Source organism: Zingiber officinale, chromosome 1B (genome assembly GCF_018446385.1).
Source record: "Zingiber officinale cultivar Zhangliang chromosome 1B, Zo_v1.1, whole genome shotgun sequence".
Lineage (NCBI taxonomy): Eukaryota > Viridiplantae > Streptophyta > Magnoliopsida > Zingiberales > Zingiberaceae > Zingiber > Zingiber officinale.
The window spans coordinates 20,030,924-20,054,693 of record NC_055986.1 but is presented as its reverse complement, the minus strand read 5'-3'; the positions used below and the strand labels follow the sequence as shown (position 1 = coordinate 20,054,693).

The 23,770-nt window shown below is 35.5% G+C and overlaps 2 protein-coding genes across 2 annotated transcripts; one reads left to right on the top strand and one right to left on the bottom strand.

The window, feature by feature from the left end:
• Window positions 1–1,868: 1,868 nt before the first annotated feature.
• On the top strand, window positions 1,869–2,948 carry LOC122031456 (F-box/kelch-repeat protein At1g15670-like). The gene has a single exon (XM_042590597.1). It carries the CDS (start codon window positions 1,869–1,871, stop codon window positions 2,946–2,948), a length of 1,080 nt encoding a protein of 359 aa, XP_042446531.1.
• Window positions 2,949–4,270: 1,322 nt separating this feature from the next.
• Window positions 4,271–22,069, bottom strand: LOC122052189 (3-hydroxyisobutyryl-CoA hydrolase-like protein 4, mitochondrial). Its single transcript, XM_042613602.1, has 10 exons — window positions 21,678–22,069; window positions 21,316–21,417; window positions 20,159–20,211; window positions 9,836–9,970; window positions 9,634–9,730; window positions 8,695–8,824; window positions 7,960–8,135; window positions 5,972–6,099; window positions 5,779–5,880; window positions 4,271–4,663 (listed from the first exon to the last, which is right to left on the bottom strand). The coding sequence occupies exons 1-10, from the start codon at window positions 21,934–21,936 to the stop codon at window positions 4,565–4,567; spliced, it is 1,281 nt and encodes a 426-aa protein (XP_042469536.1). The 5' UTR covers window positions 21,937–22,069; the 3' UTR covers window positions 4,271–4,564.
• Between the last annotated feature and the right edge of the window lie 1,701 nt (window positions 22,070–23,770).

Below are 23,770 nucleotides of genomic sequence, written 5' to 3'. Positions count from 1 at the left end.
TTGACCGAATATTTACGAGGAGGTCCGAAACATGTCAAGAGTGACCGAATACTCACGGGGAGACTCAGACCATGAGAATAATGGTAGCCTTTCGTTTGAGGAGAGGATTATTGAGAAATACAATCAAAGTCTCACATTGGATGAATATAGAAAAGATCATAGATGTAAAAGGATGTAAGATATCTCCATTGGTACGAAACCTTAAGTAGAACTCAAGAGTAAAATTATGAGGGCTTAGACTTAAAGTGAATAATATTATATTATTGTGGAGATATGTATATTTCTTTTGGGCACAACATTAGAAGTTTAATTATTACATAATTAATTTGCTGAAGATATAGAAAATATAGTGGGAATTTAAATTATAATCTACATAATTTAGACTTTGAACGGATAATCTAAAATTGTATGTCTAGGTTCCAAGTGGACTTCCCTAGTGAGACAGCTTATCACAAATGTCTGCAGAGGAAAAAAACTTGCATGATAAAAGAGAAAGAAGACAAAACAAGAGAATCATAGTAGAAGTATTCCTTCTCTTTAAAATATCTCCTTGGACAAGAACAACTATTGAAATCTTTCTCTCAAGAATACTCTCTTCCTCAACCACTTGCTTGAGAATGAATTGTCTTTTGCTCAAGCTCAACCTTTTTAGATGGAAAGCTTTTTCTTGAGTAACAGACAAACTTTTTTTAACAATAAGAAACGCATGTGGCAAGAGCAACAAGAAATAAATCTTCTTGAGCAACAAGTCTTCTCGATTTCTTGAGCGATAAGTCTTCGCGATTTCTTGAGCGATAAGTCTTATCGAAGACTCAAGTAAACAATGCAACTAATTAAGACTTAGCAAACAAAGCAACCAAGAAATCAAGACTTGACAACAAGTTGAGCAACAATTTTTTATCAAGGACTTGATCTAGCCACAAAGAGATGTGTGGCAAATATTAATGGATCCACTCGGTCCTATGAGTTTAGTAGCATTTACACATAAGTAAGTTTGTATAATTCGGACTCTTAATTGGTACATCAACAACTATGTTTCATCATAATGTCACTCAACTTCAAATGTAAAATTAATATCTCATTTATATAGAAATTTATTTCCATCAATCATTTTATTCCATTCGTATTTTTCCAATAATTATCACGAACAAGATCTTATGATATTGTTGTCACTATTTTCTTTATAAAAAAACACTATTTATTAGTTGCTTATTTTAGTATGTTTTAGGAGAATTACGTGTTTCTTGCGCGACGGTCAATTTTTCACGTTAATAGTTCCTTAATTTAGTGAAAATCAAACTAAATTTTAAAAGGTCCAATTTCACGCACACTTTTATTAAACTGCCCCCTGTTTTTTTTTTCTTTTGTCGTTTGAGTTCCTCCTTCCTTTGTCCGACCGAATCGACTCGGCCTTAATATATCAAAATAAAACTACAAAACAATTTTATGACATTTTACAATCAGGTCAATGATAATTTTATGATCAAGCTAGCCAAAATTACAGCCAAATGACCGCAGAATCAGTCCGATCGCAATTTATTATCTGACTCAGCTGCCTGGCAGCCAGAAGGCAGCAGTGGATATGGAAATGGTATTTTGGGAATATTTTTAAGCTATTAATTCATATATATATATATATATATATATATATATATATATATATATATTACGTCCGGATATTTATTAATTTTAAAAGTATGGTAGATGAGTTGTTAATTTTAAAAATAGGGGGTGTATCAGTTAATATTTAGAAAAGAATTTTTTTAATAAGGCATTTACACGCCTCAAATCGGCCCGCTATAAACTGAACCCACACCGTAACTCCTCACTGCGTCTGCGAGCGATTATTCTCTGTCGATTTGGTGGGGATGGAAGCCGAATTGATCCCTGGATTGCCGGAGGTGATGGCCATGGAATGCCTCGCCCGCGTCCCCATCGTCAATTTAGGTGCCGCCCGCGCCGTCTCGAAGCTTTGGAAGAGCAGCATCGAGTCGGTCCCTTTCCATGACCTCCGCAAGTCCACCGGCCTCGCCGACTCTGTCGTCGCCGTTTCCCAGGCACAGGTACCGGAGAATGAGACCGTGCATCCCTCCCCGTCCGTCTACCGCCTGTCCTTCTTCGACCCCGCCACCGGGGCCTGGAGCTGCGCGCCTCCCGTCCCGGGCGGCCACCGCTCCTTGCCGCGATTCTGCCAGATCGTATCCGTCGGGTGCGAGCTGGTGATCGTCGGCGGATGGAACTCCCTCACCTGGGCCGCGTCCGACGAGGTCCACATCTTCGACTTGGCGAGCAAAGCGTGGCGCGCCGGGGCCCCCATGCCCGGCACGGGGCGCTCCTTCTTCGCGTGCGCGGGGTCCACGGAGCGCCGAATGGTGTTCGTGGCCGGCGGCCACGACGAGAGAAAGAACGCGCTGAGGTCTGCGCTAGCCTACGACGTGGCCGCCGACGCGTGGGTGCGGCTGCCCGACATGGCGCAGGCGCGAGACGAGTGCTGCGGCGTGCTCGTCCGGGACGCCTTCCAGGTGTTGGACGGGTACCCGACGGATGCGCCGGCGCAGTTCATGCGGAGCGTTGAGTCGTTCGATGTGAATGCTTGGCGGTGGGGTCCGGTGGAGGAGGAGAAGCTGGAGGAAGCGGTATGCCCGCGCACTTGCGTGGTAGGCGGGGACGGCAGGCTGTACATGTGCCTGAAGTCGAGGGGGGTGGCAGCGCTGAAAGAGGGGGAAGGGTGGCAGACTGTGGCGGAGCTGCCCGACGATGTGGTGGCGCTGCAGATGGTGGCGTGGGAAAGAGGGCTCGTTGTGTTGGGCTCCGGGAACAAGTCCAGGAGCCAGTTCATCTATGTGCTGGACCTCAAGGCAGGCAAAAAAATGGGCAAATGGCGGAGGTTGGAGTTACCGCGTGAGTTCTCCGGCCATGTTCAAGCTGCGTGCACCTTTCGCATTTAGATTCGCCGCCTTCTTCTGTGCTCTGTTGTCTCCTCCTGTGTTTTGTTTTTCTCAATCAATTGCTGTGATGATGAAAACTTCGACGATTATTAATAATTGGTAATAGCAAAAAAAAAAAGTCTTTTTAATATTTTTTTTTTTTAAAAAATTCCTCATCTTTTTAAATTTATTTTTTTTAAAAAATAAATATTAATTTTAAAAAATAAATTTTTATATAAAATTTAATTTTCTGATTGTAAGATGTAAAATTATTAATTAAATTTTTATATTTAAATTTTGATAATATTTTTTTGTTCAGTTGATAAAATTATTAAATTATTTAATATTTCTTAAAATTGAGTTTAAAATTTAATTTTCTGACTTTTTTAGCATTCTATTTTGAGTTACTGGGCAGGAAGGAGAATACGTCCTCCTCAAAGAGGAATCACATGTGAAGATGGAAATTGGCGTGGAACAAGAGGAAAAAGTTATGAGACTAATGACAGTTAGGATAGGATTTTTAAGAGATATTTAATAAGTAAAGAGTTAAATTAGGTTTTATAAGACATAATTAAATGGGTTACTGCATAATTATAAAATGCGATAGAAAGAATAAAATAACAATAATAATAAATAAATAAATTACATTTACGGTAACATGGAATTTTATATTAAATTAAGGAATATAATTAATAAGAAAATAAGGATAAATATTGTGCGTAAATGGGAAGAAGAATCGGTAGCAATAAGGTTCCTTACTCGGTGGCGGGCAATTTCAACCACCGCGATCTATTCCAAATGTTTGGCCGTTTGGAAAGGTTGAAATTTCCAGGCCAAATTTAAGTTCTCAATTTGTGAACTGTATTTAACGCGAATGCCCCTCTTAACATCAATTCCAAATGGCCATTGCATACTCTATAAAGTTTCTCTCATGGTTTTGGCAGTGCAATTAGCCTTCCATTAACAGGAGCCCCTGGAGCCTTCTAATATTATGTCATTTCGTAGAATTACAACAATTGAGGATAAGGATTATATTTATGCTGCTTCTAGATTCGTTTGATTATGCAAAGCCAAGATTATTAGAACTAGGCATTAGGTGGGTTTTCTTGTTTGCTTCATCTCTGAAGAATTTTCAATATCTACAAGATCAAGATGTCTATAAACCAGAAGAAAGGGAGGAGAACGGTAACTCACTGTAACAAAATTTCTCTTCTATTGTCCAAGGAGAACATTCTTATATACCAATTTGTTTTTCTTCTTAGTTTTTTTTTAAAAAAAAACTTTTTAACTGCCAGGCAATAAAAACAATAATTTTGCTAAAAGTCTGTAATTATCCTCAACAATTGGAACTCTACGGCTACCTTTTATTATTATTATTATGACTGCACAAAGGCATCCTGGAGTACAGCATAACAATTAGCTATCAATTACTAAAAAGAAAACCCCATCATATTTATGTATATGCCAGTCACTTTGCTCTGCAGACTGATCGACTGACTTCAGACATAATCGAACAAAAGATGGACGGAGTTCGACAGGGAATTGCCAGACACTTCATAATCCTATCTGGTATAAGAGAATGGAGGAGTATATCATGCTCATCTCCAGTTAGCCTTGTCTTTACAATTTGCAACTTATTATACATTTAGTTCATTTTCGGGAGGTAGAGGCTCAAATATTGATTCCACTTCAGTCATGTCAACATTCTCCAAACTGGAGGGGCACCACTTTGGATTCTGCAAATATCATATCGGCAATTACATTGGTAATATAAGGACTATTCTAACTAACTTCAAATAACCAATTCGAACATTACATCTGGATGAATCCATCATTCAGCAACAAATTGTAAAATAAATTTAATCTTTGCATAAAGGTGAAACTCATGTTGGTTGCAAAGAAAAGATAACAATGAATACAAGACCTGAATCATTGCCTATAACCCATCTGTTACCTTGACCTTCGTAAGTATTGGCAGTGACCTGATGGTTACGTTACAGTAAAATTAGTGGTAAGCCATACCGCCTATCCCTAATGGCACTCACTGCATCGCACACCATGAACTCTGATGATTGATGTTGCACCAGGTGAAGATCCTTGGTATCCAAGACCACTGCATCTAACTGTAGAAAACTAAGAGCAATACAATCCCTGCTCTCTATGGGGTTGGAATAAAGTGTAGACTCCTACACTCTCGATAAGTATTATAATTGTTTGATCAAATATCAAGTAGACAAGGCAAAAGTTACGCTCTTACAACAAGCAAAAGCCAACAAACTCAAATTTTAAGAAATGCAAAGGAACTCACAAAATTTTAGCAAGGTCGCCATTGTTTTCTTTAGAACAATTTCAATGCGGCAGCCATAGTGGCTATTGGATTACAGCAGCACGTACCTACTGTATGAATATTAGCCATGATTTCCTAACTTTAATTGGTAGTTGCTAATGAATTAAGAATGCCTACATAATCATTGCCCTGAACCTATTATGAATTGCTCTTACCATTCAGAAAAACCTGAGCTCCCCAAGGAAAAATTGTGAAAGACACTAACATAAGCCCCCTCGGGATAGTCTAGTGGCTAGCGCATGAGTGTTGCCACCGTGAAAGACACTAACATATGACAAAAGAAACACTGATATATGCAATTCCTCGGAACATTCCAAGGAGTGATGAATACAACTTTTTTAGCAATTAGCCAAAGAATAAAACAGAAAATTCTTCACTAATTCATGTGAGTTATGCAATTCCCTAATGAGAACAAATTAGAACGAGAATACAAGCAATACAGTATTAAAATCATATTCTGAATATTTTATAAGGAACAAATTTCATTCATATATCGTTAGCTACCTGGTCCTTGTCTACCAAGACTGCTCGAACACCTTCAGCAAAATCACGCCGAATTGAGGTTCTTGTAGCAATTCGAAATTCATCCCTCATTACACCCATTAACTGGATTAAAAATATCAGTTTTAACTGAGATGCATATATTTGGCCAATATATAATTACCCATTTGAATGCAAATTTTCACCAAGGACTTACTTTTGATAAATAACTGTCCTTGTTTTCAAATGCTTCTGCAACTTTAGAAAAATGCCTCTGAGTTATGCAAAGAGAAAAGGGAGCACCTTTACCAAGTCCCACAAGAGCATCATTGGCCCAGTCTGCCACTGTGACCAAAAATATCAACAGAGTAAGTGAATTTGAGAACTGAAATATTAAAAAAAAAGAAAAGAAAATCATTTTTCACACTATGAAGTGCAAAGGTGATGTCTTTGTAAAGAAAAGATAAATGGTACACATGGCAGAACTCAATTTCAAAACTGAAGGAGCAAGCATCTGAACAAGTCCGCAATGGTGCTTGCATATCAGTACAAAACTGACTTTGGAGTTTTTTTCCTTCTGTTAGGAATTTTACTAAAGTGTTGGTCCATAAGTGTAGAAAAAAAAAGAAGAATCTAAGATAGTAAGATGCATGTATGAGAATACATAAAAGACAAGATCAAGAAATACTACTATTATGAAACACTTTGCTATACACGCATAGCACTAGTAGATGAAAATTTGAGAAAATAAATAAATTTAAACGGTATGAAACTACTTAAAAATGATCAATGGATGTTATCATTTGACAATTTGAGTGAAAACTCTACTTAAATAAATAAAAAATGATTTAAGGAATTCGAGCATCTAGTAATATTGCTTGTACAAAGTTCAATGGATGGATACGATTCACGAGTTGACCTAAAATAGTTAGCATTAAAAAGACTTGTTTGCTGTAATTTCCTCTAGTGCATGTACATAGACAAATTTTGATAATAAACAGAAACAATGAAGATCAATATTCACAACATAATTGACATAATTTTTTGTAGTTGGTGAAGAACCAAGGCACCCCTCTTCACTTTTTTCTCCTTCGAGCTTAGTACTTGAATTGACCTTATTCTAGCTGCATTATGTTATAGCTAGGATCAGTAAGTGTCCTTAAAAGTGCAAAGGGTCATGTTTTATATAATCTAGATTCATCATCTGACTGATAACATGTGTAAATCAATCACACTCAGATAAGTGATTAATGCAAGGGAAAAGTTTTCCTATGAATTAACAATATTCTTCTACTATTTTTCTCCTTAATTTTCTTCCTTGTTTTTTCATTCCCTCCAATTTATGATGGCTCTGCATTTCAGTTCCCTTAATCTACCTAAATGAGTTAAAATTTTCACCAAATTTGTTTATAAAAATCTCAGCAGCATTGTTTTTGCAATTGAATGCAAGTTATGCTTTCATTTTCATAAAGTTCCTTTCATGTTTCTTGTGATACATGAAAATTTTAATCCCTAAGGCTGCATTTACTTGGATGAGAGGTATCAGAGGGAGGAGGGAAAAAAGTCTACAAAACATATACATAATGATAGAACTCCATCTCTAATTTTGTGAATCTTTTTCTCTGCCCTCCTGAATTTCCATCCAAGTAAATACAGCCTAAGTATCATGAGCATTTATAATTTTTATGCGTTAACTAAGTTATATACACATGAAACTAAATATTGAATCTCTCCTCTTTCAAGTAAGAAGACAATGGAGCTACTTCAAAAAGGCAAACCAGATAAAATGACTGAAAATATGTTGTACCTTGATATCCTCTAATGCATCCTCCAAATACTAAGAGGAAAATGGGAAACTATAGTAGATAAACCACGAAATAAATAAGCCATCCTCTCTTAATGTGCCAATCAAAATAATCAAAAAGGAGAAATACAAATATCATTTATAAGAAATAGTAAACATGGAAAAGATTATTTTCTTAGGTAGGAGCATAAGATCAATCAACTAAACAAAGTTGGTTAAGTTTCAGCATTCTAAGTGCTATATCCTAACTGAAGATTCAGTCTAATGATCAGTTAGCACCAAGGTTTCCAGAACAGAAAGAAAAAGAGATATAATCAACACTTCAGTTAGTGCATTTAACATGTAGTTGATGAACACTTCAAGTTAACATTTAACACGTAGTGATTCACTTTAGTGCATACCCGGAGAATCAGAACTTTGTTGGTGCCCTTTCAACTCTTTTATCGTTTCATGGACAGATTTATTTGTAAAACAAGAAACAATCTGAGGCAAAAGCATTTTCAGTAGGGAATCTGATTCAGGCTCTCTTCTGTAATAATCCAAAAGGTCCAGGACATCTTTGTCAGGGTCATTAGAGCTGGAAGCAGAAATATACATTAGATTTTCAATAGCTTCTCTGAAAAACAGCAAATAACAGTAACAAGGCACGAGTATAGATGGAAATTTCACTCTTGGGGTATTATTCAAACAAGAAATGGTTCCATATCATAAAAAAATAACATACTAAATAAAATAGTTGCAGTAGCAGTTAAAATTGCTCTCTCACTCTCATATTGAGAAACAGAATAAGATAAAACAAAATCGCTCTTGTATGTGTATTTGCAATTTGAAGAAAACATGGCCATTTTTAAAATTCAATGCTTTATGACAAACAAATAGTGTTTTTTTTAGTTTTATAGTTAACTGCAAAAACTCACTACACTGGCTGAGTTTTACACAATCTGAATGGTACAAAAAAATAGACATCCGAAAGGTGAAATTGTTTCAAAGAATCTCAATACTAAGCCCGACTTTCTGGTGGAAAATCATAGTTCTTGAATAACTAACTTGAGAGAATCAAGTTTCATGTAAAGCATACATGTGGATATTTTTTTTCCTCGCCTTTTTAAAAAAATAAATCCTCATTAATTACATACAAATTAGTGCATAAGAGGGCTTCCTTTAGCATGGGCATGGTTCCAGATGGCACATAATGTGTTCCAAGACCCATATACAAAGCATCAGCAGGGGTTGAAATTTTCTTCCCAGTCATTCCAAGATAAGCACCTGAATATAACATTATGAAAAGAGTAGATTACTCATAAAGGTAAATTAGCCAGGTCTCCTTGGTCATTCATGTGAGTAATTTGACCAAATTTATAAAACTTAAATACTATAAAAGTTTGATAAATACAGACTAATCTTAATTGACCTATCAAGATGACAGACAGAGACAATTCCCAACATGGTAAATATTAAAAATGGAGATTAAATGGCATGGAAACTAAACAAAAGTTTAGTCATTTCTATTGTCTGTAACGCAGCATGCGTGGTTAAACTTTCCAGAACTCAGACAATTTATCACTACATAACTTTTAACTTATATTCAATAACAACGGTAGATCACAAGTATTCATTTGGCAAAGGCAAGGGTATTGTGTGGATTGAACAGATGGCATTGATTGGAACTTATAAATCACAAGGCACTTACCATTTGCTACTTTGACATGCAAAATTATGAGTGAACACCGAAAAATGGAAATAAGATGATATATACAATTAAAGCCTCAATCATACTTCAAAATTCGCATGAGCGATCTCTGAATCACTGTTTTAAAAGATAAGGTAACAGATTTCTGGATTATATTTTTCACAATCAAAATGAAATTTTTTATTTTCCAGGTTTGATACTTTAGGGTATGATACACCGAAGGGTTATCTGACGTGGGATATGCAGATTTTGATGAGCATCAATTCAACAGAATTATATGGATCTCATTTCATTAATTGATGTGAGTTACACAAGGAATTGAACTACAGCATGCAGGAGAAGTTGAATATCAACAGCATCCATTCACAAGATTTCCGAAACTTACCTACTGCCCCTCTTCCTGGACCACGTGCTGATATATAAGCAAAGCCAACATCTGGAAACAAGCCAATTCCATTTTCCGGCATAGCAAGAATAGTTCTCTGTGATGCATAAATATCAATGTCATGATCAAATAAAATAGGACTCAGACATGGTGCAAATAAAAATTGTGTATTGGCAACTTCGATGTATCTAACTAAATATACCTCTGTTATAACACGAAACCGACCATGGCCCGACAAACCAATCCCAAACCCCATGGTCACACCGTCCATGAAGCATATATAAGGCTTTCTATAGTTAGAAATTTTACATATCAGTGAATATTCTGTAGCAAATACCTGAAAATAATAAACTTTTAGCGCAAGAATGCACATCAGTGTAATAGAAGTTTCAACAATAGAGAACATTGACAATCATAGAGCTAATCTTTCAAATTAGATTCATAAATCATAAGACACCAGATTGTAACTCATCTAGCACTTTCCTGTGGTTTCAACCAAGGTTTAAAATCTCGAACCGTGCCGAGATTTCGGTCCTAGACCGGAACGATACGGTTTCGGTATCGTATCGTACCGTGCCGATACTGTTTCGGTATTTGTTTTATTTATATATAGTAATTATTAGATAAATATGTTTATTGTGTATAATTTAAAAATAAGTTATATGTTGATTTTATATAAATTCTCAATTATTGAACAACTTAATATTGTTAGAAAAAATAATTAAATATAATTTTATTTAAAAAAATTGATCTATCAATAACTTGAATTAAATTGATACATTATAATATGTTACCTTACTAATAATACCAAAAGGAGTGGCGTGAATCAGATGGAAGCATTGGTTCTTGTAACATTCTACTTAAGTCAACTCCATAATTCTCCAACGCCCAGATTAAATAATCATCCCATGACATGCAATATTGATATTGATTTCTCCACATGTCCATCAGCGTGTCTCGATTCATCACTGGATGTTGGATTTGAACTGGCACCACTGATATCGGAACGGGTACAAGAACAAGCACAGGATAAGGATAAGCATACGTCCCTGAACTCTTGTATGATGGATCACCATATGATGCATCAGAGTTATAATAAGAAGGTTGCGAGTATGATGAACTTCGACCAGAATCAATCTCAGCTAAACTCTCCCGCATATCTTGATAATTATGAGTTTTCTTTTGTTTGTCACCCTTATATCGACGCTGATATTGAATAGCGTTACTTCTAGCTCCATGATCATAATCTTGAGTTGCATGTGTGTAATCTATCTCACATGTCCATGGCTCTGTCGGTGCTAGAGTAGGGGGAACATAATTTTTGCCACTAGATGCATCACTACTGTCGTCACTTCCATGAGTACTTGCACTGCTATCAACATCACTATCCTCATTTCGAACTTCTTGTCGGACCACAGTGTCAGAAGGTGATGAAGTTTACTGTCATCATGTTCTTGCTCATCAATTGCATCGAGTGGATTTTCTCACATGCTCAATTAACCCTTTCCCGTAAAAGCAGGAGGTTTACCTTTTTCTTTCTTTTTAGTAAAAATTGCAGGAACTTTGCCTTTGTTTTTGCCTTTATCTATGGACTTTGATTGGATTTGGGGTTGATATGTTTGAGAATGTCTAGACCGAGATCCAGAAAATCGAAATTCTTGATCAAATGCTTCATCATTATCTTCTTCCTCGCAAATATCTCCTCTAGCTTGTATTTTTTCAATTTCTTGAGTAAGAAATTGAGATGGTCGCATATGGTCTCTCGGGTAGTAATGGATTTATAACTCAATCCATCATCGATCATGGGTTGAAATCGTTGATCAAGTTACAGATCTAAGGGAATGAACACTGTTTTTCGTTCTCTTTTGTTGCTCTTAGTTGAAGGCTATGTTTTATAATGTAGACCATCTTCTCCAAGCGACGATAAGAAAGACGATTTCGTATGAATGAGGGAGAAAGTTGACCAATTTCTTTCACAACCACTTAAAGACGTTGTTTGTGAGAGAATTCGTACTGCAATCTTTTTCAAATTTGGAGTTGATCCTCCATATTATAACCACAATTCAGCTGTAAGATAAATAAGAACAAAATTAAAATATTATTTATATTTATTGACAATAATTAGTAATAATTTTTACTATACTTACCTGCGTCCATTTTATATTTGCATGATACTGCAATAGGATCGCTAAAAGAATCATATGTCTCTCGAAATAATCGACTTTCATTAATAGTCTCAGCAATTGATTCTCCATTTGTATGCATTCTTGATATTACATGTCGAGCCACTAATAAATCATCATTTGTGCCAAAGATTATAACGGTATTGATATGCCGGATTGAGATAATAACCTACGATAATTAAACATATATAATTATTAATAATAATATTAATTTATTAAAGATTCTTTATCATTAAAAAATACGTACCGGCCAAATGAATATATTTTCCCATTTGATTGTCTCATCTTGTAATGATTATATCAATGTAATGTTGATACTTGGTTGGTGATTGTAGACGCCTCTTAATTTCCTCTTTTGCTTCATGAATTAGGCGATAAACGTTACCCATTTGTGGCTTCTTATCCATATCAACTTTACGTAGAACAACGTACAATGGTTCTACTGCTATAAGAATCTCTGCGATATAGTCCCAAAATCTGATAGATATAATAATTTTTTGCACCTCCTTACCTTCGGTCGTGTTAGAATATCGAGAGGCCTCCCAATCCTCAGAAGAGAACATAGCCTTTAATCCGACTTTTTTCTGATTCAACGATTTTAACATGAAAAAGTGAGTGACAAATCTAGGCACAAAATTTTCCCATCAATAAATTTTCTCATTAATCTATGAACCCAATGATGATTATAAAGGAATGTTAAAGTTTGACATATTTCGCTACTGTCTTTATTATATCGAATTTACCGATATATGCCATCATTAAATCAATGCAGTGTGCTGCGCATGATGTCCAAAATAATGTTTGATATTTTTGCTCCAATAACTCTTCGACCCTCTTAAAGTTGGCACATCACTATATGTTCTGCACCTATCTCTTGAACTGCACTATCCATCAAACGATATATGTAGGGTGCATCATGATAGTTTGTAGTTGCATCAATGGATTTATGAAATATCACCTTTCTATTGCAGTATAGTAGAAAGTTGATAATCCTCATCCGTGTAGGTCCTGTCCAGCCATCACACATCAACGTAACCCCATATAAGCTCCTTGCATGATAGGATCCAAGTCTTGATCTCCTCCACTTGTTCATCTAAATATAGACCGACAATTTCATATGCAGTCCGAGGTTGAATATCAAGACCAGATTTTTGGATGTTGGACACCAAATTACGATAGTATGTGTTGTTTGCTGCATTAGGGGGGAATATGATTAAAATGAAAAAATTTAGCAATACTTTTACCGATTGATTTCTTCTTCTCTTTTGAATATGCATCATCAATCCTAGTCTGTTTGCTAGCTTGGTCTGAGAATGCCAGTGGATCAATATCAGCAATATCGACTGCACGTCTTCGTCCCATAGAAGGAAAAAAACGACCAATACCGCCTTGTGTTGAAGGAAGACGAACACTTGCACTCCTTCCTAATGTTGATGCAGTAGTTGAGCCACTTCTATATCGCATATTCTGCTCATAGTCATATTGAGTTCGAGAGGCGCTGAGAGCTGCTAAAAAGTCTTCATCATTTGGAACTTCACCATGACCTTTAAATTCATCATAGATTGGTTCTTTAGAGCTTCGGCTATCATCAAGTTCACGTTGTTGTTGTTGTTTATACTTTAATGCTTTTTTGCCATCAAGTTCGTCTTTCATTGCACGACAAACTTCTTGAGAAACTTTTGGGCCGGATATCCACCAACAAGATGTTGTTTTAGGCGTGTGACTCCATCGCCGCGTCCAACCATATCACAATGCAAACATTGCCAATGGAATCGATTTTTAATCGACGTGCGTGTCTCCAAGCTGGATCATGAGATTGTTGTTTGGGTGTCATTGCCTATGCATTATAAAAAAATTAAGAATAATACACATTTCTAGGTAATGATCATCATTTTATAACGTTAAGAATATATTTATCATTAATTATAAAGAGCAACTTTCTAAAATTTGAAACAATCTCCTAAAAAAATATTAATTCATCTTTCTCAATTTAGAATGATTAGAATTGCAAAAGATTATAAGTGTTTTATTAGGAATCATAAACATGACAGCATACCTTTATCCAAATTTTTAAAATAAAAGACTTGTAATATTTCTAAACATATTACAAAATTACAAGAATTAATATTCATGGATCCAAATTTTAAATTAATTCTAAGATAAAAAAATATTATCTATAATAAATATATAAATTAGCATAAAAATGTTACTTTATATATAATAATTATACAAATTAATTAATTAATTAATTATTATTTGTAAAAATAGCAAAATATAAATTTAATTTATTAGTTTTTTTTAGAATTTTTATTTTTTTAGAATATTAGAATATAAATCTGAATTATTATTATTTTTTAAAAAATTTAAATTAAATTTTAAATAATAAAAAATATTATAATATATATCAGATTTCTTATAATTTTTTTAAAATTTTAAACAGATTTCTTATAATTTTTTTAAAAATTTTAAATTCAATTTAAAACATTGAAAATTAATTTTCCAGAATATTAATTAAAATTTTTAAATATATTTTAATTTTTATTGAGAAAATTTAATTAGGATTTAGAAAAACCTATTTGAAATACCATAAGCGAATATCATACCAACCTTAGGAATTGTTATAAATTTAAATTACATATATTTCCTCACCTGTACCCCACCCTAGGACACACGCGGGCACGGGCGCCGACAGCAACGAACGATCACGTCGCTCGGCAGCGGCAGATCGTAGGGTCCGGCGGCGCCGAAGGCGTCCGGCGACTCCTTCGGCGCCGCCAGCGATGCATACGAGATGGAAATCGTACCTCTGTCGCTGCTCGCCTCGCCTCGCCGATGCTAATCGATCGTATGCATCGCAGAAGGAATCCTTCTATTGCTCGCAAAAATCCTATAAAAATGTACCAGCGAGCGATCGATTAGCAGCGGCGAGGCGAGGCGAGGCGAGCAGCGACAGAGGTACGATTTCCATCTCGTATGCATCGCAGGCGACGCCGAAGGAGTCGCCGGACGCCTCCGGCGCCTCCGGACCCCTGCGATCCGCCGCTGCCGAGCGACGTGATCGTTCGTTGCTGCCAGCGCCCGTGCCCGCGTGTGCCCTAGGGAGGGGTACGGGTGAGGAAATATATGTAATTTAAATTTATAACAATTCCTAAGGTTGGTATGGTATTCGCTTATGGTATTTCAAATAAACTTTTCTAAATCATAATTAAATTTTCTCAATAAAAATTAAAATATATAAAAAATATATATAAATTAAAATTTTAATTAATATTCTGAAAAATTAATTTTCAATGTTTTAATTGAATTTAAATTTTTTTTAAAAAATTATAAAAAATCTGTTTAAAATTTTAAAAAAATTATAAGAAATCTGATATATATTATAATATTTTTTATTATTTAAAATTTAATTTAAATTTTAAAAAAATAATAATAATTCAGATTAATATTCTAAAATTCTAAAAAAACTAATAAATAAAATTTATATTTTGCGATTTTTATTATTTTATATTTTTACAAATAATAATTAATTAATTAATTTGTATAATTATTATATATAAAGTAACATCTTTATGCTAATTTATATATTTATTATAGATAATATTTTTTTATCTTAGAATTAATTTAAAATTTGGATCCATGAATATTAATTTTTGTAATTTTATAATATGTTTAGAAATATTACAAGTCTTTTATTTTAAAAATTTGGATAAAAGTATGCTGTCATGTTTAAGATTCCTAATAAAACACTTATAATCTTTTGCAATTCTAATCATTCTAAATTGAGAAAGGTGAATTAATATTTTTTTAGGAGATTGTTTCAAATTTTAGAAAGTTGCTCTTTATAATTAATGATAAATATATTCTTAACGTTATAAAATGATGATCATTACCTGGAAATGTGTATTATTCTTAATTTTTTTATAATGCATAGGCAATGGCACCCAAATAACAATCTCATGATCCAGCTTGGAGACACGCACGTCGATTAGAAAATCGATTCCATTGGCAATGTTTGCATTGCGATATGATTAGACGCAGCGGTGGAATCACACGCCTAAAACAGCATCTTGCTGGTGGATATCCGGATGTCTCTAATTGTCCAAAAGTTTCTCAAGAAGTTCGTCGTGCAATGAAAGACGAACTTGATGGCAAAAAAGCATTAAAGTATAAACAACAACAACAATGTGAACTTGTTGATAGCCGAAGCTCTATGATAAATTTGAAGGTCATGGTGAAGTTCCAAATGATGAAGACTTTTTAGCAGCTCTCAACGCCTCTCGAACTCACTATGATTATGAGCAAAATATGCGATATAGAAGTGGCTCTGGTGCCAGTGGAAGTGGCTCAACTCGCGTCAACATTAGAAAGAGTGCAAGTGTTCATCTTCCTTCAACACAAGGCCGTATTGGTCGTTTTTTCCTTCCACGGGACGAGCGTGCGATCGATGATATCGATCCACCGGCATTCCTGACAAGCTAGCAAGATGATAGGATGCGATACGAAAAGAGAAGAAGAAATCAATCGGTAAAAGTATTGCTAATTTTTAATTTTAATCATATTCCCTAACGCAAAGAACAACACATACTATCGTGGCGTGGTATCCAACATCCAAATCGGTCTGTATTCAACCCTGATGACGCATACGAAATCGGTCCATATTTAGGAACAGTGAGGAGATCAAGACTGGATCCTATCGACGCAATGAAGCTTATGTGGGGTTACGCTGATGTGATGGCCGGATAGACCTACACGGATGGCATTATCAACTTCTACCATACTTGTAATAAAAGGTGATATTTCATAACCATCGATCGCAACTGACTATCGCGATGCACTCGTATATCGTTTGATGGATAGTGTAGTTCAAGAGATAGGTGCAGAACATATAGTGCAGGTGATTATAGATAATGGTGCCAACTTTAAGAGGGCTGGAGAGTTATTGGAGCAACAATATCAAACATTATTTTAGACACCATGCGCAGCACACTGTATCGATTTGTTGATGACAGATATCGGTAAGCTTGATATAGTGAAAAAGGTAGTAAAAAAAGGTCAATCTTTAACAAAATTCCTCTATAACCATCATTGGCTTCATGGATTAATGAGGAAATTTATTGATGGGGAGATTCTGCGACCAGGAGCGACTAAGTTTGCTACTCACTTTCTCCTGTTAAAGTCGTTGATCAGAAAAAAGTCGGATTAAAGGCTATGTTCTCTTCTGAGGATTGGGAGGCCTCTCGATATTCTAACACGGCCAAAGGTAAGGAGGTGCAAAAAATTATTATATCTGTCAAATTTTGGGACTATATCGCAGAGATTCTTATAGCAGTAGAACCATTGTACGTTGTTCTACGTAAAGTTGATATGGACAAGAAGCCACAAATGGGTAACGTTTACCGCCTAATTCATGAAGCAAAAGAGGAAATTAAGAGGCATCTACAATCACCAACCAAGTATCAACATTACATTGATATAATCACTACAAGATAGGACAATCAAATGGGAAAATATATTCATTTGGCCGGTACGTATTTTTTAATGATAAAGAATCTTTAATAAATTAATATTATTATTAATAATTATATATGTTTAATTATCGTAGGTTATTATCTCACTCCGGCATATCAATACCGTTATAATCTTGGCACAAATGATGATTTATTAGTGGCTCTCAGACATGTAATATCAAGACTGCATACAAATGGAGAATCAATTGCTGAGACTATTAATGAAAGTCGATTATTTCGAGAGGCATATGATTCTTTTAGCGATCCTATTGCAGTATCATGCAAATATAAAATGGACGCAGGTAAGTATAGTAAAAATTATTACTAATTATTGTCAATAAATATAAATAATATTTTAATTTTGTTCTTATTTATCTTACAGCTGAATTGTGGTTATAATATGGAGGATCAACTCCAAATTTGAAAAAGATTGCGAAACAAAATCTCTCAAAACACCAAGATAGATTAAACATGTCAATTAGTTTACTTGAAAAAGCTAAGAAACATAATAACAAAATAAGCGATAACAAAAGAGAATGAAAATCGTAATGTCTATTTGATGATCTCATCTAGATCCGATCATGAGAAGGTGGAACGAGGGTCTTATGAGAATCCATTACTTGATGAAGCAGGAGACCCAACACGACCATCTCAATTTCTTACTCAAGAAATTGAAAAAATACAAGCTAGAGGAGATATTTGCGAGGAAGAAGATAATGATGAAGCATTTGATCAAGAATTTCGATTTTCTGGATCTCGGTCTAGACATTCTCAAACATATCAACCCCAAATCCAATCAAAGTCCATAGATAAAGGCAAAAACAAAGGCAAAGTTCCTGCAATTTTTACTAAAAAGAAAGAAAAAGGTAAACCTCCTGCTTTTACGGGAAAGGGTTATTGAGCATGTGAGAAAATCCACTCGATGCAATTGATGAGCAAGAACATGATGACAGTGTTGAAACTTCATCACCTTCTGACACTATGGTCCGACAAGAAGTTCGAAATGAGGATAGTGATGTTGATAGCAGTGCAAGTACTCATGGAAGTGACGACAGTGGTGATGCATCTAGTGGTAAAAATTATGTTCCCCCTACTCTAGCACCGGCGGAGCCATGGACATATGAGATAGATTACACACATGCAACTCAAGATTATGATCATGGAGCTAGAAGTAACGCTATTCAATATCAGCGTCGATATAAGGGTGGCAAACAAAAGAAAACTCATAATTATCAAGATATACGGGAGAGTTTAGCTGAGATTGATTCTGGTCGAAGTTCATCATACTCGCAACCTTCTTATTATAACTCTGATGCATCATATGGTGATTCATCATACCAGAGCTCAGGGACGTATGTTTATCCTTATCCTGTGCCTGTTCCTGTACCCGTTCCGATTTCAGTGGTGTCAGTTCAAATCCAACATCCAGTGATGAATCAAGACACGCTGATGGACATGTGGAGAAATTAATATCAATATTGCATGTCATGGGATGATTATTTAATCTGGGCGTTGGAGAATTATGGAGTTGACCTAAGTAGAATGTTACAAGAACCAATGCTTCCATCTGGTTCACGCCACTCCTTTTGGTATTATTAGTAAGGTAACATATTATAATGTATCAATTTAATTCAAGTTATTGATAGATCAATTTTTTTAAATAAAATTATATTTAATTATTTTTTCTAACAATATTAAGTTGTTCAATAATTGAGAATTTATATAAAATCAACATATAACTTTTTTTAAATTATACACAATAAACATATTTATCTAATAATTACTATATATAAATAAAAAAATACCGAAACAGTATCGGCACGGTACGATACAATACCGAAACCATATCGTTCCGGTCTGGGACCAAAACCTCGGCACGGTTCGAGATTTTAAACCTTGGCCTCGCCTCGCCTCGCCTCGCCGCTCACCTCGCCGCTACTCGCCTCGCCTCGCCTCACCTCAGCGCTGCTCGCTACTACTAATCGATCGCTCGCTGGTACGTTTTTATAGGATTTTTGCGAGCGACAGAAGGAATCGAATCGATTCCTTCTGTCGCGCGATTTTTTCGATCCCGAGTGTCGCGCGTGCTGGCGCGCATCAACGAGCGTATCACGCGCAGAAAGCACAGTGCCACGCCTGCGCGTATCACGCGTCGAAACTTCTGCGTGTCGAGTGCCGGTTTCGGCCAGGCGACGGAACGGTAAAAACCGTCCGTGCCGCCCGACACGAAACGGTATTCTAAACCTTGGTTTCAACACATTCTAAATATTACTGTAATTTCTTTATTGTGTATAAATTTTATGATGGACATTGTCTTTCATCTTTGTAAAGCATTGAAGAGAAAGTCAACAAACTCAAAACACTCAGGAGAAGCCAAGGACCCCATTCATTAAGTTTAGGAGAAGATATTCAACTGAATAATGCATACTAACCAGATAGACTGTTAGATAATATATTATGAGTAAATAAAACTGCTGTCCTACTTACAATAATCAAGAATGCTATCTGGTGGCACATGGAACAAACAGAAATATATAAGCTGCTGACCTCTTAATGAGGCCACTTCTAAAGTGTTTCTCTTTAAGGTAAACCAGTAAAGATACGAGAAACAGGTGCATAAGACATAAATGAAATTGTAAGATAATAATAATCCTGAAGACAGTTGGACATAACTGAAGACATATCAACAACATAAACAAATATACATCCAGATAGAGAGACAAGGGAAAAAAAACAAGCAGGTTTAATCAGAACAGTCTACATTTTTAGTATTGCCAATTGAATAAAAACTAAGGATAGCAACTATTCTGTATAGAATCATGTAAATGAGTGGACCTTAGTTCTTTCTGACAAATTGTATTTGGTAGCAACCTGCTTCACATCACCACCTGCATTTAGGTTACCTCAGTTATTACTCCATAAATTGCCAAAAACACAATATGTTACTCAGAGTTAACCATATCTAGAAGTAAAGCAATATGCATCTGAAGTAGAAACAACAACGCTTCAGTCTTGACATTTCCATCTAAGCAACTTTCATCCTATCCTTGTCCATGAACTATTTACAACTCACGCCAATGCTTTGGGGTGCACAAAAAGAAACACAAAATCAACAGAATGGAGAGAGGAATGATTTATACAGAAGCTTAAAAGCTATTCCCCAAAATGTACTCACCTCCAGCTGCCTCCTACATGGTCAAACTCCTCTGAAAGGCCTGTGTTTGATTCAAAAGGACACAATCATCAGCAGGTTCCTCAGGAACAGCTCAACACCTACCTAGCATCCACCTCGATCAAGGACCATGTCCCATAATGGTTGCTTAACACAATCCCAAGTCCACCCACTCAAATATTCAGATCCTTCTCACCATTCATGCAAGTGATTCTCCCACCCATCTCCATTAAGCAACACACGACTAGATCATAACCAGCATGAGCTATCCAAGTTTATAGAACTTGGGAAAGCAACAAATAACCCAAAGATAGGTAACATTCAATTTTGCTAATGACTATAGCTACAAAGAGGACTCACATCCCAACAGGTAATGGAAGATACACAATCACTAAAAGTAACTTTGTTATTCTCAGAGCATATTGTTCAGTGTTCACCATTTTTTTCAAGCATGACTGAAATAAGAAACAAATGAGAATCCTCGTCTTTCTTCAAAAAATTTACTCAAAATCAATGTGTGTGCCATTAATCATCTAACAAAGACCAAGTTAGTTCTAATGCAGTTCATACATTGGACGATTGAATATGAACATCATCAGAGAATTAGGTTGGGCTATCATAGCTTTCCATGAACACTACCCTAATTGCCACCCCTACCTCTGGACATGATGCATGGCAACAATATTCTGAAAAAAAAAAAAAAGAGGAGGCAAGCTCCAACAAATTCCACGTCATATAATAAACTTTGGACCTCAGCAAGTACTTGATAAGAAAAAGAAGTTTAGCTATGTCGGCAACAGAACTAACAGGAGGGATTGACCTGAAGAAAAGGCTCGAGGCGAGCTGCTCTCCACAAGAACACATTTGATCCTGGGATCAGTTCCCCACTCGTCGAGGAAATTAGTGTACTTTAAGTCCATCTCTGCATTCCCAAAAATATTGTGTTGCAAACTTCATCATTAGAGCTTCGATAAAACAACAACGTCAAGATATAGAATCACGAAATTCATTATTTGTAAAGCGAGAGCATATTTCCTTGAGGGGTCTACAGCGCGATGACTTTTCAGTGCATAGCAGCTTATGAGCAAGATGCAGATGTTATCGGAAAAGTTCCGCAGATGTAACAAAAGAGAACTGAAAGAAATACTCGGTCATGAAATAGTAGGGAGGGGAAACAACTACCGAGGTTCATGGCGTTGAGGGCTTTGGGCCGATCTAGGGTGATCACGCCGACCCCATTGGGGAAGACGCTTCCCTTGACGAAATCCTCCGTTGCGCTGGAGGTGACAGTTGTGCAACGGCGAGAAATGGGAGATTGGATGGTTAAAAGGCGCCGGAGATTATGGTCTCTTGCCGATTCGGAGTTTGAGCAAGCGATCGAGGAACGAGAGACGGAAGAGGTGCCAAGGAGGAAGCGACACCGGGGGAGGAAAGCGCGCATTGCTGCGATCGCGGAGTTATTGGTCTGGACAGGAGGTGAGAGGGCGGCGACGAAGTGGGGAGAGTAGAGAGGAGGGCGTTTGCAGGCTGGCAGGGATGGGCCTCTTCCAGTTCCCCCTTGTAGCAAGATTGCACAACCTAAGCAAATTTGTTTTTTCGGTTTTTTTTTTAACTGAAACGTAAATTTCTGAAATTACTAAATTATATAAGGTAATTTTAAAATTATTAAATCATATACCTATTTTCTATTTTACATCTCATCATTATTGATTATTTTAATCAAATGAATCATCAAAATTTTGAAAAAAAAAAAAATTGAACAAATCAATCGACTGATTAAAAATCAATCGACTCATTTTCTTTTTTTTTTCAAAGTTAATTTAAGATAAAGTTGGTTGATAAATCAAACAGCCTCGGATTAACATGAAATTAATTTTTATGTATTCAACTATCTCTCTTTATTATATTCATGATTTGACGTTTGATACATCAGTTGCTTTTACCCAAAATCAACTAATAGATCAAATGATATTGAATTGACATAAAACTAATTCATATGTGTTCTTCTATCTCTCTTGATTATATTCATGTACTCAATTATCACTTTAACTCAATATATTGAGAGCAATGAATTTTTAAATACAAATATATTTGAAAATTTCAATTATGTTTAAAAAAAATTTACTAATAAACTAAACGATCTCGGATTGACATGAAATTATATCTTATGTGTTTAGTTAATTATCCTGATTATATCTATACCCTCAAAAATCAATTTGAACCAATATATTCAGAGCAATAATTTTTTAAACACGAATATATTAAAAAAATTCAATTCATGTTAAAAAAAATTTGATTGATAAATCAAATGGCCTCACATTGAAATAAAACTGTATTCTATGTATTGATCTTAGTTCTTCTGATTATATGCAGGCCCTCAAATATTAATTTGATCTAATATATTGAAAATAATGATTTTTTTAATACAAATTAAATTTTTCCTATGTGTCAAGCAAAATAGGCTAATGGACCAAATAACCCCGAATTGACATGAAACTAGTTATTATATGTTCACGTACCTCTCTTGATTATATATATGCCCTCAAACGTCAATTTGACTTAATATATTGAGAGCAACAATTTTTTGAACACGAAAATATTTGAAAAATTCAATTCGTATTCAAAAAATTCGGTTGATGGATCAAACGATCTCTGATTGATATGAAACTAGATCCTATATGTTCGTCTAGTTCTCCTGATTTTATCTATACCTTCAAACATCAATTAAACTCAATATATTAAGAGCAATGATTTTTTTAAACATAATTTAACTTTTTCAAATATATCCATGTTCGAAAAATTATTACTCTCAATATATTAAATTGAATTGATATTTGAATGCATGGATAGAATCAAGAGAGGTAAACGAACACATAGAAACTAGTTTCATATTAATCCAAGGTCGTTTGTATTGGTGCGGGAAGCACCAGACGATCGAACCTGTGTTTTAATTATGTTAAAGGGTCCAAAGTTAAGTTGTCTTGTAATCTAACAAGCTTGATTGAGCTTGCAGGAAAAGTCCTAAGTGTTCTTAGGTAAAAGTCCTAGTGGATTTTAGGCAGATGGAAAACCCTAGGGGGTGGTAACCCTAGGTGATGAAAAGTCCTAGTGGATTCTAGGGAGATGGAAAACTCTAGGGGGTGGTAACCCTAGGTGATGAAAAGTCCTAGTGGATTCTAGGCAAATGGAAAACCCTAGGGGATGGTAACCCTAGGTGATGAAAAGTTCTAACTGTGGTTAGGCAGGTGGAAAACCCTAGGGGGTGGTAACCCTAG